Source organism: Arabidopsis thaliana, chromosome 4 (assembly GCF_000001735.4).
Source record: "Arabidopsis thaliana chromosome 4, partial sequence".
Taxonomy (NCBI): Eukaryota; Viridiplantae; Streptophyta; class Magnoliopsida; order Brassicales; family Brassicaceae; genus Arabidopsis; species Arabidopsis thaliana.
This window is the reverse complement of record NC_003075.7, coordinates 10,610,247-10,625,535: the sequence shown is the minus strand read 5'-3', so window position 1 is coordinate 10,625,535 and position 15,289 is coordinate 10,610,247. Positions and strand designations below refer to the sequence as shown.

General features: G+C 36.3%; 5 protein-coding genes across 6 annotated transcripts; 3 read left to right on the top strand and 2 right to left on the bottom strand.

Annotated features, from left to right (window-relative positions):
* Positions 1–2,011: 2,011 nt before the first annotated feature.
* On the bottom strand, positions 2,012–9,840 carry VPS54. 2 transcript variants are annotated; one of them, NM_118069.5, is made up of 19 exons: positions 8,686–9,840; positions 8,524–8,586; positions 8,355–8,434; positions 7,367–7,487; positions 7,174–7,248; positions 6,818–6,971; positions 6,316–6,404; positions 5,845–6,101; positions 5,560–5,731; positions 5,392–5,475; positions 4,679–5,079; positions 4,329–4,482; positions 4,005–4,086; positions 3,631–3,710; positions 3,283–3,444; positions 3,143–3,210; positions 2,825–2,905; positions 2,493–2,749; positions 2,012–2,269 (listed from the first exon to the last, which is right to left on the bottom strand). In NM_118069.5, exons 1-18 carry the CDS (start codon positions 9,517–9,519, stop codon positions 2,602–2,604), a joined length of 3,105 nt encoding a protein of 1,034 aa, NP_193684.4. In that variant the 5' UTR covers positions 9,520–9,840; the 3' UTR covers positions 2,012–2,269; positions 2,493–2,601. The 2 variants fall into 2 exon arrangements, with proteins under 2 accessions (NP_193684.4, NP_849409.2); NM_179078.3 differs by having other exon boundaries at positions 2,012–2,749.
* A 363-nt stretch (positions 9,841–10,203) lies between these two features.
* Positions 10,204–10,716, bottom strand: AT4G19485 (uncharacterized protein; the record flags this gene model as incomplete). Its single annotated transcript, NM_001341342.1, has 2 exons — positions 10,204–10,367; positions 10,413–10,716. 2 exons carry the CDS (start codon positions 10,714–10,716, stop codon positions 10,204–10,206), a joined length of 468 nt encoding a protein of 155 aa, NP_001328733.1.
* Positions 10,220–10,756, top strand: AT4G19480 (uncharacterized protein; the record flags this gene model as incomplete). The annotated part of the gene is made up of 2 exons (NM_118068.1): positions 10,220–10,352; positions 10,503–10,756. The coding sequence occupies 2 exons, from the start codon at positions 10,220–10,222 to the stop codon at positions 10,754–10,756; spliced, it is 387 nt and encodes a 128-aa protein (NP_193683.1).
* A 440-nt stretch (positions 10,757–11,196) lies between these two features.
* AT4G19470 (Leucine-rich repeat (LRR) family protein) lies at positions 11,197–12,543 on the top strand (the record flags this gene model as incomplete). Its single annotated transcript, NM_118067.1, has 3 exons — positions 11,197–11,293; positions 11,336–11,745; positions 11,797–12,543. The coding sequence occupies 3 exons, from the start codon at positions 11,197–11,199 to the stop codon at positions 12,541–12,543; spliced, it is 1,254 nt and encodes a 417-aa protein (NP_193682.1).
* An 857-nt stretch (positions 12,544–13,400) lies between these two features.
* Positions 13,401–15,275, top strand: AT4G19460 (UDP-Glycosyltransferase superfamily protein). The gene has a single exon (NM_118066.3). The coding sequence runs from the start codon at positions 13,564–13,566 to the stop codon at positions 15,112–15,114; it is 1,551 nt and encodes a 516-aa protein (NP_567589.1). The 5' UTR covers positions 13,401–13,563; the 3' UTR covers positions 15,115–15,275.
* Positions 15,276–15,289: the final 14 nt, after the last annotated feature.

The window sequence follows — 15,289 nt, the reverse complement described above, 5'->3', positions numbered from 1 at the left end:
TTATAAAATATACTCCACTATCAAAACGAAATGATATATTGGTTGAGTTTATATAAGAATTTTTTAGGATTAGATTATATGATTAAACAAAGTTAAATATCGGTTTAGATTTATAATTAAATATCGATCTGAATTATAAACGGATTTAAATTTTACAATTAAACAAAACTAAATATCAGTTTAAATTTAAAAAGTATTGTTAAAATTTAAATTTTACAATTAAACGGGTTTAATATCGGATTGAGTTTCTAATTAGAAGATTAAGGTTTAGATTTTGTAATTAAATGAGATTATATATCGGTTTGGGTTAATCAAAGAAGATTAAGATTTAAATTTTATAGTTAAATGAGATTATATATCGGTTAGAGATTAGATTATACTCCTTTTGCTCCTTATTATTTGATTTTTTAGGAAAAAAATTTGTTTCAAAAAAGTTGATTTTTTAGGTTTCTATGCACTATTTAGTACTCCTTCGGTTCCTTATTACTTGATCTTTTAGAAAACAATATTGTTTAATTTTTTAAGTTTTTTATGCACTATTTATTAGTTATTATTGATGAATTTTAAATTTCAAGACAAATAATTGAATATCATTGGTTTAAAATTATAAAAAATTGTAAATCACAAAAATTAATACATTTATAATCAGTTTTATATGTTTTATTAATATGTGTGTTTTTCTAGAAAATTAATTAAAAAAGAACAGAATGAGTAGTTATTATTGATGAATTTTAAACTTCAAGACAAATAATTAAATATCAATGGTTTAGAACTATAGAAAATTTGAAATCACATTATTAATACATTTATAATCAGTTTTAATATATATTTTTTAATATGTGCGTTTTTTCTATAAAATAAATTGAAAAGGAAGAGAGAGTATATAGTTTCGATCATTTATTTAGAATTGTAGCACTATAATGTTAGAAATGAAATAAATAACTCTAGCTTTGTCTCTTAATGAATATCCAAAGTGGATATGTCCCACTAGTTGAATAGTTTGTACAGCAAAATCTCTACGAATTAATAATGTCGGAACCATCAAATTTTGTTAATTTCTTAAATACTAATTCATCAACAAAATTAATAATTATAAATCTAGCCATATTATGATATTCAACTACTTACAACATATGTATATTGATGAAAGGAAGAAGATAGTTGTCTCCAAAAACACATAACTCGACTAATCACCATTCACTCACTTACATGTATCACCTTCAACTAACATAATCTATTTGAAAGATAACACCCATAAATGTGTTTTGCAGTTGGAAACAGTGTGTAATTTTATCACAACTTTTTGTTATTTATTTTAAAAGTTAAAAATAAATATTTTATGGTTATGTTTTTTAGAAAATTGCAACCCGAATAAATGTAGTATTCTACCGTTGCATCCTTTTGTAGTCACTCTTCATAAATAGTTTTAATCGATGAGTTGAACTATTGCAATATTTAGTTTATTTCACGAACAATTACAACTTTTACTTTATTTTATAAATCTTTATAACATTTAATTATTTACAAGAGCGTCTCTTAGTGTAACTTTCATATATTTATTTTAAATTTTAAATTACTAAAATGTATGTAAATGAAATTATAATCATTTAATTGAATTATTGTAAAAATGTATATATTAATAATTACTTATTGTTTGCACTTTGTATATAAAGTTTCATTCTTTCGCTATCTACTATTCATGTATATATTTTGTTATTTATATTATTATTTTGCTAAAACTATCACTTTTTTTGTTATTTGTTATTTAAAAAATATGAGGACCGCATTATCTTTAAAATGTTACATCTTTTTATTATTTTGTTTTGTTGAAAATATTTTTTTATATTTATAAATGTTTAAGAAATTGAAAAATTGTGTCTACTCATTAGCATTACAAATTCCTTAGTTAATTACTCCAGGATTTTTTGATACGGAGGTTTTGGAACCATTTGTTAGCCAATCTTTCCATTAGTTTTCTGGAGGTGCAAGTTCATAATAAAGACTTGAAATGCTTATGCAGTGGACACACCAAATGACTAAATATTTCCTCGCTCTGAAAATACATTATATACGTCTAAGAATCTACTGCTTACCTCTTTCAAAAACTTCAGTTCAATCAGTCGTATCTCATACAACTCAAAAACAAAAAGGATAATAAAAAAGCAACAATTGAGGCAAATGAGAAAATTCAAACAAGAAGAGAGATTGTTACTTTATAGAGATACTGTTGGCTTTATAATATTCATCCGAGCCAAGAACTGTAGTATGCCTGCATTTTAAGGGTCCAACCCATCAGAGTTCTCTTTAAGTTTCTATGCAGTATCTCAACAAAAGAAAGGCCTGATTTTCAGGATACTAATTTGGTTCACTTCCACAAATCTTGATGTAAACCGATGAGATATTACAGATCACATTTTCTATTTGATTTGTTAAACACTTTTGGTAGCAGAGTGGTTTTTTGGTAATGGAGGCAGAGGGAATGAATTTGTTACCTGTAAGTTAAATCTACAGGCGAATAGTCCATCCTCAAACCCAAACTCTGAATTTTTGACTTTATAAAGGATGTGAGAAGAAACAAATTGCTGTACAATGACGACTTCATCACTCAGCTTCGCCTGCTTCTTCTTCTCTAAAGTGCTCTGCAAAGAATTCATCTAGTTGTCCCCAGTTTGGGATGTCTGATTGATTGGCATTGTCGGATGGTAACGACCGGATGCATTTGAGGATTAGCTCGACATGAAGCTTCAGCCTGTTTAAGACGAGACAACTGTTTAATTACAAAGGCTAAGTTGGCTCTCATTTTTTCTAAAGACTATAGAGTTACCTTTTCTTTGCCTCTGTTGAGCTTATCTCCAAGTTCGTAAGCGTTTGAGAGGTTTGTGTGTGGATAATTGAAATCACCTGCCTACAAGAATCATGAAAATGTATATGAATAAGGCAAATTAAGTGACTTCAGAATCCGAAAAAAAATTCCTGCCTTTAACATTTACAAGAAAGTAAAGCAACAATAATTTGTTGTGCTATACCAGAAAGCTAAAAGCGAGTACTGTCCTACAACTACAATAAGTAGTCAATTCTACTGCAAATAACAAATTCATGCCGCCCAAGATGTCTTTCCTATGAAAGCTGCATATATGCTCACCTGAAGATTGCTTGAACATCGGCTTCGTGCAATGTCTCAGACAACACACGGTGAAGGTAGCCAACTTCCTGTTAAATTAAATGTGCATTAGAACATCTCTACTTCTATCTTTATAAGATTAGTGAACGAGGTTAAATCACCCTTGTGAGCGGCCATGCAAACTCTTTAGTTTGTTTATTGGTATCTGGAGGTCTGTTCCAGCCCTCAACAACTTTGGGCAAACCATGAAGATGCGCCAATAGTCTTTCTCTCATAATCTGAACCAGTTTTGTGTATATTTCATCTCGATGAATTCTAAAATCCTGAGAATTGTCGAGAAATCGAAGTTAATGGAAACGGACATTAAAACCGCAATAGCTAACAAGAGATGACCAACTGGTGTGAACTTTTTTCCAACTATTCTCTTATTAGATGTGCAACGACCTCCAAAACCTGAAGAGCTGTAGGAGTAAAGACACAAAAGCCAGAAGGCAAAGATAGAAACATACCTGAGCAACTTTATCAATCTCTACTGACAACAGAGGCTTTCTCGTCTCAGGTACTTTTGAAAACAGAATCCTTCTGGTTTCTTGGACCACAAAAGACAGAGAAAAAAAAACACTGTTATACAGGAACCCAGCTTACATGGAAAATGAGCTAGGGATTTTATCAAAACAAATTAGGAGCTAGGGATGATTCAAACAAACAGAACAACAAAATAACCATCAAACTCATATTTTGGACAAAAAAATGAGTAAGCAAATGCTTTGATAACACAAAGTAAAACACTTCTACAGAGGAGAATCAAATGATGTCAAGACATTAATCCATTCGAACACATTAGAACTGCCACAATTAGAAAAGAAAAATAATTATCGCCTACCAGGAATAATAGTGTAAGTGAAGTCGATTACTTGACTTGCAAGCGCCAAGTGTTTCGCCTTTATGGACTTCAAACCAGATACCTATAGCAGGTGAGCATATATAGCAGGTGAGAATATGGCCACTCAAAAAGGTCAATATTATTGCAGTTTGCATCTGTTGTGCATAAATATAAATTATTGTGTCAAAAAACTAAATTCCACAAGACAAGTAGGTAAGGTCATACATCTGGTTAAGATATGGATCACAGGTTATTGTCTAGAAAACTTAATACAGCTAATTAGCAATGAAAATTATAATTTTTTCATTTAAAGCATATTTGTACCTGCATAGCACCAGCACCCAGAACAAGTTGGCATGTCCGAGTGTTGAAAAATCTCAACACTTCAACAACACGAAGAACAATTTCCGAGGACAAAGCTGGCAAAGAATTGTTCATATCAATGTATTCCGACAGCATCTTGAGCAATATTAACCCACTGCAGACATAAAAGGAATTGCATCAGCACAACTAAAAATTTCCAGCCTGGATAGCAGCCAAACATTATGCAAGCTTAACCTAGCAAACAATAAATATATTTTGCGAGAAGACTGCTCATCCAGGCATGCAAGACAGGCAAAATATAACAATAGTCATCGATCAACAACATTAAAATGCATAACAAGAAAACTAACCAGTTTACCATGTGGTAACCAACTCCTTGATAGAAAAGGTTAGATTTTCCGTGCGCCTTCTGATTACTTTGATTATTCGTAGCTGAAGATACACCAGCCTTGCTTCTTTCAAGAGACTCAGGTGAGACTGTGGGTTTCACTTGTGCATCACTAACTACAGAACCTTCACTAGATTCAGATTTTTCATTTCGTAATTCACTATTTTGATCCCCAGATCCAGAAGTGAGAGACCCATTGAGAGGGAGCCGATTACTGTGGTATGAATTAAGATCAGCATCATCAACTTTCCCAGAGATCAACCGCTGGGATGCAAAAAGAGAACTGATTATGGATTGAAATTCTTCAGGAACATCTATCTCATCCCATGTTTCTTGATCAAGCACAGCTTTTAGTTTTGTCATCTACAGTAACAAAAAATACAAATTAGAATAACAAGCAGAACTCTTGTTAATGAAAGAAGTTAGATGATAAAAGATAGAAGAATGTGCATCTATGGGATGAAGTCAATATAGTTCAACACTAATTGGTTACCGAAAGAAAGTTTAACCTTTCTGCTAGAGAAAGTATAGATCATATGGCTTGGGCTTATTGCTCTTGGTATAACTTTCTGTGCCACTTTTTAACCACTTTTCTTTTTTGAAACTAAACAAAAGTGTAGATGTGCCTGCTGTAAAACTTATAAACATAATCTATAATTCTACACAGAGACTAACCCGAGATTCGTGCTGGGAGTCCACAAAGGCTTTGGCTTGTGATTGCAGCGTCCCACGAATACTAGAACCCAACCTTCCACCAATCTGTTAAATTCAGTACAAATGTCACGCAAGAATAAGCAATGCAATTTCTTATCTCATTTATGAAGAAAAGTTTAGAACAAATACCTTCTCCGTAGATGTTATAAATTCTTGGGTCAGATCATAAATGCTCATGAACTCTTGCAATTTCAATTTTGGATGAAGAAGAGCGCGAACTCCTAGTAGCTTTGCCCACCTACCATGAGTAACCTCACAAGCCGCAAAGACAGCTTCTGTATTTTCTCTCAAGACATCGGCCCTAATATAAATCAGAAAAATGCCTAATTTAGTTCCAAGCGTAGAAGCAAGGGCCTGTGTCACATACAGCTGCGAGAATTTGGAAAAATGCATTAAAAAAATAGACTAAGAAACCTGAAGTTTCTTGACATGTTCATCAAGCTTGATGCATCACTCGATTTTCCCTGCAATGGAGGGGCCTTTGAGGTAGCCTTACCCAATGGAGAAGACACTAATGACCCGCCTTGGAAACCTATTTCTTGAGCTGTTTCGGCTGCTACAGCACCAACAGCAATTGCAGCTGCAACTGAATCAGCGGCATAATGTCCATCGATATTGCAGAGAATCCATTCAATTGCTTTTTTCACTTCCGAAGCCCGGACTAGATGTGCCTGCATTCACTAAATGAAATGAAATCATATTACATCTTAATCAAACATCTAACTGCTTCAGAGAGTGAAAATTTCCAAGCTTCTATTATATGGTAGATGTATCAAAACCAAAACAAAAAGGCTTCCAGATGTTTAACATAGAATATATATGTATAACTTCCTATATAATGCTTGTTTAAGAAATTAAAAGTTCCATAATTGATGCATATATTACCTGAACAATCTTAAATATAGCAGTTAAGAGATTAACAAAAGCCTCAGATGACAGAGTCCTCAATTTGCTCGCGAGAGATAAGCCACCACCTGTATATGCACTAGGAGTAAGTATGGTTTCTGGAGAGACAAACTACCACCTAAGTAGAATACATTTCCGAAGAGAAGGATGATAAAATTTCATTAAATCCTTAAAAGTAAGTTTTCAGCCAACATTCTTCATCAGTTGACCAATTTCCATGTAAATTACTTCCAAGTCGGGTCTCAGATCAAATGAGATTTAATAAGAAAACAAGCAAATGGGAATATCCAGCAATATTGATAAGGGCATTTGCTAAAACAAGAATCCAATACTGTCGTTTCTATGGTGTTGACCTTGATGAGAATGTGTGTTAGAGGAATTCTACACATTTCAAATACAAACTTATGTTCAACCATGTTCTCATGCACAAACTAAGTCGCATGACAATCTGTATACATAGTAAGAACAATTAAAATCTCACCATCATCTACAGAGCGCTCCCCATGTGAAAAATCAGATTCGAGCGATCTTGCAACAAGAATGGGAAGCAGATCAGCAACTGCTTTCTTGATTGCATTTTTCATTTCGGATGTGAGTGTATCACGATACATCCTCAAAATTGACGGGAACTTTGCCTATGAAAACAGTTCAAAGAACAATACATGAGAAACTGAATTAAGACTATGCCCTGAATGAGCACTATGAACCAACAATAAAGACCGGGAATGGCATAAACGAAGAAATTAAAACAATCAGTGGTAGCATATGTTGGAAAAATAATCAGGTCAACTTCAGTGGTAGCATTTGTTAGAAAAATAATCAGGTCTGGTCACTCACCGTTCTTAGCAATCCAATAACTAAAGGAAGAAGCCGATCACATAAGGTAGAGGTATCCTCTTCTTCTAACTTAACCTGCAAAGGCGTAAGCCCAATATTCAGAGTCATGATGGTCGTTGTTTCAGTTCTTTTTCTGATAATCTACCACTTCTCACAGTTTAGGATCTTCTATTCAGTACCGGATGAGACTTACTTCTTCGCCGGTATTCCCGTTAGATGAAATGGATCCCCGTATATTTGCTGCAGATAAAATCAGTACATCTATCTCCCCAGTATCATGTATGGAGATACGCATGAATTCTGAAGTGAGAATACTACAAAGAAAAAATCAATGAACCATCAGGCACTAGACCAAATAAACAAATAAAAGAAAATAATAGAGAAAACAGGACTGGTAGATAACTGCATATAGAAAGTGAACTTACATTATAGTAAAATTTTCACGGAACAATTCACTACCAAAGAAAATCAATATACTAAACATTTAACTGATACAAATGCCTACAGGTTGTATACTGTTCTACACCTTTTGAAGGTAACAAAATATGAATGAAGTATCAAAATAATGACGAACATAGTACATTTCAATGCAAACCAAGATTTATCATAATAAGGGTAATTCCGCCAGCAAGGCATTACCGCATGCAAGAACTTAAGGGGAAAGTTTAAGAGTTCAGAAGTTATGATTGATTACTAATAGAATGCTACAAGCCTGGATGCATGCATAGTCATCAGACGGTAAAACTATCCACCGCAATTGGCAGTTATAAAACTTAATCTCAGCAAATGGCCCAAGCACACGGGTAACATGAAAGGGTTGATCTACAAAGAAACAGCGACTTCGCAAATTATAGAGAGACTATCTGCTATATATAAACCAGAAGTCAATAAAAGGACGTAGAAGGGTAAAAAAAAACCAGAGCTGCAAAACCCTGCAAACATTTTTCAAATATCGACTGCCTTCACTATCTAAGAATTTCAAGACGCTCGAAAGCGAGACTCAAAAACATAGTCAATAATTCACATCTTCACCACTTCTCTAAAAACTTGGTAAGGTACTTTGCACAGTTAAGATCCGACTTACTCTCATTGTTCCCAATCAATCCATCCTAAAAGAGCATTACAGGCAGACTAAATACAGCCTATTATAGTCAGTTATCATAGCCTGAAAAGAGACACACCTGTTTATGGAATCTATGGAACTAGTAACATGATCCCGAAGATGGCGGAAGCAGTATAGACCAGTAAGCTCATCCCCAGCCTAAAAAAGACAGGAATCCATTTTACATTCTAAAGAAAGAGCACCCTAATCGTCTAAAAGTATCCAACATCAATCACAGATGAACTTACCAGCAAGTTCTGGAGATCGTCAGTTATATCCAAAGCTCCAGCACAATCTGCGGACGCAACAAGCTGAACAATAAAGAATCAAACTTCCATCAATAAAAGATAGGAAAAACAAAAAAGTATCTACATTGACACTACTCTAAGCAAATCAGTAAGAAAAATTACCAATTTGAGTGCAGAGAGAGCTTGGTTAACATACAAAATAAGTCTTAATTTACGTTGCAGCTCCAGCATATTAATCCTAGTTGAGCTCAGCTCTTGAATCTGTCGAGCTGAATCTACCAAATTCCTATCCAGGAGCCGAATAGTCTCTTTCAACTCACGAATCCTACTACAACCCTCAACAATCTTCACATTCAAATCCTGTAACTGTCCTTGAGCCTCAAAAAACGAATCAGACCTCACAGAGATCTCCTTCACAAGATGCAGCTCCACCACATCAAGATACTGTGACAACTTCTCTTGAAGCGCTAGATTCTCATTAAGGCTCGAGAAAGGGCAAGCAGAACGAAATGTAGCTCCGTCCTCAAGAGCAAAATCCTCCTTAAAGTAAAGCGAAGGAACCTCACGCAAACACGCAGCTAAACCCGATACATGGCTCTCCTGATCAAACCCACAGCTCTCTTCCCTAGTATGCTTCCTAATATCCTCAAATCTACCATGAGACTCAGAGATCGAAGAAACGTAGCCATGGAAGTCGGATCTGGTTAGCTCCGAACCAGGGAGCTTCGTTGAAGCAACAGGCGCAAACTCAGCTGGAGCTACAAATGTCGATGAAGACCACCAACCAACCCAAGATGCATCGGAACCATAAACACCAGACTTACCTCCGTGTGGATTGTTAAGGATCGAAGAGAGACTTTGACTACTTGCATCGGAGATCGATTTGGTTAACGGTGAAGGAGAAGATGAAGAAGACGAAGAAGGACGACCAAGATCTAAGCTCGATCGGTTCGAATTGGTAATGGACCTTCCCATTAGGGAAGGGTGTGAATCCATAAGTCCTTCACGAAATCAAAATCATGAACCAAAATTGTGGAAAAATTCACAAGTTGATCTGGGGAAGAATCGAATTTCAAAATCAGAGAGATCTTTGGGATTTTAAGAGTGTGGATCGAATCGAATTGTGTGTGTGTTGTGAGAAAGTTTGGTGAGAGTTTGGATCTGGAAGAGAAGCTAAGGAACGGAGGACTCACTGAGGAAAGTCCTCTCTGGGTTCGAGACTCGATGGTTCGAGAGAGGTGGTGCTGTGAGCAGTGCGGGGTTTCACTACGCAGATTTAATCGACGGTGCATTAGGTATCCACGTCATCTACAGAAAAGGATAAATGTCAGTTTGATTCTGTAATTATGAATAACTGATTTTCATTACTAGTAAAATTAATATTACTATATTACAAATATCTTTTCAATTCAATAAATCAAATAGTTCTCTAACAAAATTTGTAATATTCTAATTAGTTAATTTGGAAAAATGCCTTGTTTTGTTTATACTTTTGAAAAATATCCTATGGATTTTTGTTTGAGTTAATTTGGAAAAATGCCTTGTATTTTTTTTACTTAATTATGTTGTTTTCATATATTACTCATGGAAATTTTTGGATCAAGCATATGTTAATATTAGAAAATATATATTAGAAGAACAATATTTTAAAATACAACATTTTGTTTAACCACAAAAATTTTAAGTCTTCACTTCAATGACACCTCTACTAACGGTTTCTTGTGTGACTTCAGACACAGTTGATGCTTCCACAAGCTCACTTGATAAAGGTCCAAGCGAAGAAGAAAGTCCTACCGACTTCAAGTGCGGTGTCTCAGAAGCCATGGAAGGTGTGTTCTTATGCACTATGGGTTTCTAATCTGATGTTTCCACAAGTTCACTTCAATCACTTGATGACTCTCTAATGGAAGAATAAAATCTTAGTGGATTAGCATGCAGAGTCTCAGAAGCCATGGAAGGTGTGTTCTTGTTGATTACAGTTTCTTTAGTTGATCTTTCCACAAGCTCACTTGATGAATCTCCAATTGGAGAAGAAAATCTTAATGGATTCGAGTGTGGTGTATCAGACGCTACGGAAGAAGTGTTCTTGTATATTCTGGGTTTCTTGGCTGATGCTTCCACAATATCACTTGATGAAGCCCCAAGTGAAGAGGACAATCCTAGCGGATTCAAGTGCTGTGTCTCGGAAGCCATGGAAGATATGTTCTTGTGTGTTGATACCAACATCGGATGATCAAAGATACAAGTGGGACCGGAGCTGCAGTTTCCACTGTAAAAATATAAGGTACACACGGGTTCTCCATGTCGAAAGATTGGAGCAAAAATTGAGCAAGCGATAAACACAGATGATAGTAATGAGATTAGAAAAACAGAGTTCAGTTTGAAGTCGAACAAGCTTTTGGTGTTGGTTAGTTCAAAAGAATGAGGTTTGAAGCAAAGAAAACTAACGTCTGCTAGATTGCTACTGCTAGTTTAAGAAATGGCTCACCGTCCGTGAAGGGAGGCCTTTGGAGCTTAAGGAGGTCTCAAGGACATGGGTTTCTCTCTCACTCGGATGATGGAATTTACACATACTGTAATACCAAAGTTGCAGTCTCCTGTCTGCATGTAACATGGGCATCTGGTAAAACATGGAATCCCCAAACAAACATGGGAAGCTTAGAGATTCTGCTAATGGATGATACATCCATCAAACAAACTCCCAGAACAATGTGTATGAGTAATCTCAAGCTGTTTTCGTTTGGTGGATCTAAAGTCCAAGATTTCAGAGGTTTGGAGTTGCTGCCTTTCTCAGGTTGCTCTCAGTTATCAGACATGTATCTCACAGATTGTAATCTGTACAAATTCCCGGACAATTTTAGCTGCTTATCCTCGCTGCAGTCTTTATGCTTGAGCCGAAACAGTATCGAGAATCTACCAGGAAGCATCAAGAAACTTCATCATCTCAAATCTCTTTACTTAAAGAATTGCAAAAATCTCATTTCTCTTCCAGTGCTTCCATCAAATCAGTACTTGGATGTTCATGGCTGTATCTCACTCGAAACAGTTTCAAAACCCATGACGCTTCTAGTGATAGCTGAAAAGACCCATTCTACTTTCGTATTCACGGATTGCTACAAGCTAAACCGAGATGCACAAGAAAAAATTGTGGCTCATACTCAGCTCAAGAGTCAAATACTGGCGAATAGATCTTTTCAACTTAATCATAAGGTCCAATCTCTGGTTATTCTGTTATTATTCCAGTGACATTGCTATCCTTAATGGTTTTTCCAGGAACTAGTTTTGGAACCTTTATCTGCTGTAAGTTTTCCAGGGAATGATTTGCCACTATGGTTCCGCCATCAGAGAATTGGATCTTCAATGGAAACCAACCTGCCTTCACACTGGTGCGACGATAAATTCATTGGTCTTTCTCTCTGCACGGTTGTCTCTTTCAAGGACTATGAAGATAGAACCAGCCGGTTCTCCGTGATATGCAAGTGCAAGTTCAGAAACGAAGACGGTGATTACATCAGCTTTACATGTAATCTTGGGGGATGGAAAGAGCAGTGTGGATCGTCTAGCCATGAAGAATCAAGAAGACTTAGCTCTGATCATGTGTTCATCAGTTATAGCAACTGTTACCATGCCAAGAAAAACGATGATCTCAATAGATGTTGCAACACCACAGCCTCGTTCAAATTTTTTGTTACTGATGGCAGAGCCAAAAGAAAACTAGATTGCTGTGAGGTGGTGAAATGCGGGATGAGCTTGTTATATGCACCAGATGAGAATGATTGTAGGTTGCATGGGTTACACGAGAATAATCTTGAGAAAGAGATATCTGGAAAAGATACAGAACTAAACGAAACCGCCTTGGATAAAGTTGTTGTGTCCAAGAGAGGCCGTTTATGTGTACAAGAAGAAGAGCTACTGAACAGGAAAAGAATAAAGGAAGACGTCTCTTTTGGTAATTACGATTGTTCTGTAACTTCTATTCTTAGTTACATGGAGCCAGCAAAGCCTCATCTCTGGAAATAACTAATTTCAGAAAGCTGATTTCAGTCAAGGTTTGTTTCAAACAGAGGTCGAATCATGTTTTTAATCTATCTTATTCTTGGTTCCATCTCTTAAGTGAATTGCAGAATCAGTTTCAAGTGAATTGGCTACTCTGAAACAATTTTCAAGAAGAAGTAATTGGATGTTTGTTGTGTAAGTTCTCTTTCCTAAACACAAACAGATGTCTACAAAGATCGAAACAGTTTCCTCAGCACAAAAAACTCAGAATCAGATCTATTTTTTCGTATTCTTAAATGTAAGCTTAAGTTTGACTTGTAATAAGATTCATTGAGACTTGAAGTAAGGTTCCAATGCAAACTTATTGCGATATCTGTATGCACAATAATTGATAAGATTCTTTGAGACTTAAGTAAAGTTCCAATACAAATGCACATTACAAATTCATTAGCCACCTCGCATATGTTAACTTTATCCACAAGCTTCAATATTATACAACAAAGTATCCTATCCCATGCCTTTGAGTGATTTGGTTTACGTCTTCTAATATTAAGAATGAAGTGTAGCCTAAAAAGTTAAGAAAGTCAAATGCTTAAGTTGTAAAATACCAAAAAATCCGCACTCAAAAAAAGAATGAATATCATCACAGAATCAAAAGTCAAAAGCGGACGCCAAACACACTAAACAACATACTATTTTGCTTCAAACATTACCAATGTTTTAGACCATTGACCTAAATTTACTATTTTTTAAAAAATATCATGAGAATTACGAGTGTTCACAACTTCACATACTGTGTTGAAAAGTCACGCAACAAGTCACATGAATAATTTCCCATATATGCAACCAAAATAACCCCACAAGATTAATTGAAGCCTCACGTTTCTTTCTTGGTCATTTTTTGACGTTACCAAACCCACTGAATAAAAATTTATAAAATACTGAAAACAACTTTATTAGATCGTCTCCACTTTATCATTTTTACTTATATTGTAAGCTTATAATTAAAATCCCAAAAGATGAAAAACGATACTCTACTTTTTTATGAATCCTTTAATTGAACAAACGGAACCAACACAACAACAGATTGTGAAGAAGAAAGAAAAAACAACAATGGCTTCACAAACCAAACTCAAGAAACCTAATTCTCATTTTAGCCTTTGTACTTTCCTCTTCTTCACCGTCCTCTTTACCATACCGGCTCTCTTTCTCCTCCGCACCTCCACTTGCTCCTCCTCCACCGCTGCAGTCTCCTCCTCCTCCTCTGACACAAACCAGCCACCGTGGTCTGGCGACCTCCAAACCGCCCAATTTGCCTGGAACCGCCTTGATTTCTCCTTAACCAACCCTCCTCCCAAAACACTAAAACTCGCTGTTTTCTCCCGGAAATGGCCCACGGGTCCCAATCCTGGCGGCATGGAACGCCACGCCTTCACTCTATACACCGCCTTAGCTCGCCGTGGACACCGTGTCCACGTTTTCACCTCTCCCTTAGACCAATCCCCTGAAACCAACAAAATCCCCCCTGTTTCCGACCAAATCATTTACCCTATAATCCATTCTCACGGCGACGCGGAGCCCGGAAAATGGCGGTACAACAAGGCATGGGAGCTTTACCAAGAAGAAAACAAGAAAGAACCTTTCGATGCGGTTCACTCTGAAAGTGTTGCTTTACCTCACTGGATCGCCCGGGAGGTTCCAAACCTCGCTGTATCCTGGCACGGCATTGCGTTAGAGAGCTTACAATCAAGTATTTACCAAGACCTGATCCGTAAACCAGACGAACCAAGATCACAAGGCTTCAATGCAAGTCTATACGGTGCCGTGCTTCCCAAGATACTGGACGAAATCAGATTCTTCCACAACTACGCTCACCACATCGCTATCAGCGATAGCTGCGGAGAAATGCTAAGAGACGTTTACCAAATCCCTGAGAAAAGGGTTCATGTGATCCTCAATGGAGTCGACGAGAACGGATTCACATCAGACAAGAAGCTACGTACTCTGTTTAGGTCAAAATTAGGGTTACCAGAAAACTCATCAGCGATTGTTTTAGGAGCTGCTGGGAGATTAGTCAAAGACAAAGGACATCCATTGCTCTTCGAAGCTTTCGCGAAAATAATCCAAACGTATTCAAATGTTTACCTCGTAGTAGCTGGATCAGGGCCATGGGAGCAACGTTACAAGGAATTAGGGGAAAAAGTTTCCATTTTGGGATCTCTAAACCCAAATGAGCTCAAGGGTTTCTACAACGGGATCGATTTGTTCGTGAATCCAACGCTTAGACCACAAGGTCTTGATTTAACGTTAATGGAAGCGATGTTGAGTGGTAAACCAGTGATGGCATCTAGGTACGCAAGCATAAAGAGGACTATAGTGGTGAATGATGAGTTTGGGTTTATGTTTGCGCCAAATGTGGAAGCTTTGACGGCGGTTATGGAGGTTGCTGTGGCTGAAGGAGCGGAGAGATTGGCGGAGAGAGGAAGGAAGTGTAAAGAGTATGCTGCGGAGATGTTTACGGCGAGTAAAATGGCTTTGGCTTATGAGAGGCTTTTTCTTTGTATTAATGATCAGAAATTTTGTATTTACCCTTAATTAGTAAGACTCAACATCTTTATTTTTTTCATTATTGGAAAAGTGAGTCATATACTCATAGCAATGTAATCAAATACATATGCGACCCTTACATATCTAAAGTTATCTTTTAGATTTTGTTTTCCAATTCCAACAAAATGATATTTATCTTTTTAATAAAATAAAAATGTATACA

What these genes read in the sequence shown, in the direction of transcription:
- VPS54 (NM_179078.3), bottom strand. Translation starts at nt 9,519, where the DNA reads ATGGATTCACACCCTTCCCTAATGGGAAGGTCCATTACCAATTCGAAC. An exon ending in TTATTGGATTGCTAAGAACG is followed by an intron (nt 6,972 to 7,173) that starts GTGAGTGACCAG and finishes CTGTTTTCATAG; the next exon opens with GCAAAGTTCCCGTCAATTTT. An exon ending in GGTTACCACATGGTAAACTG is followed by an intron (nt 4,483 to 4,678) that starts GTTAGTTTTCTT and finishes TTATGTCTGCAG; the next exon opens with TGGGTTAATATTGCTCAAGA.
- AT4G19460 (NM_118066.3), top strand. Translation starts at nt 13,564, where the DNA reads ATGAATCCTTTAATTGAACAAACGGAACCAACACAACAACAGATTGTG.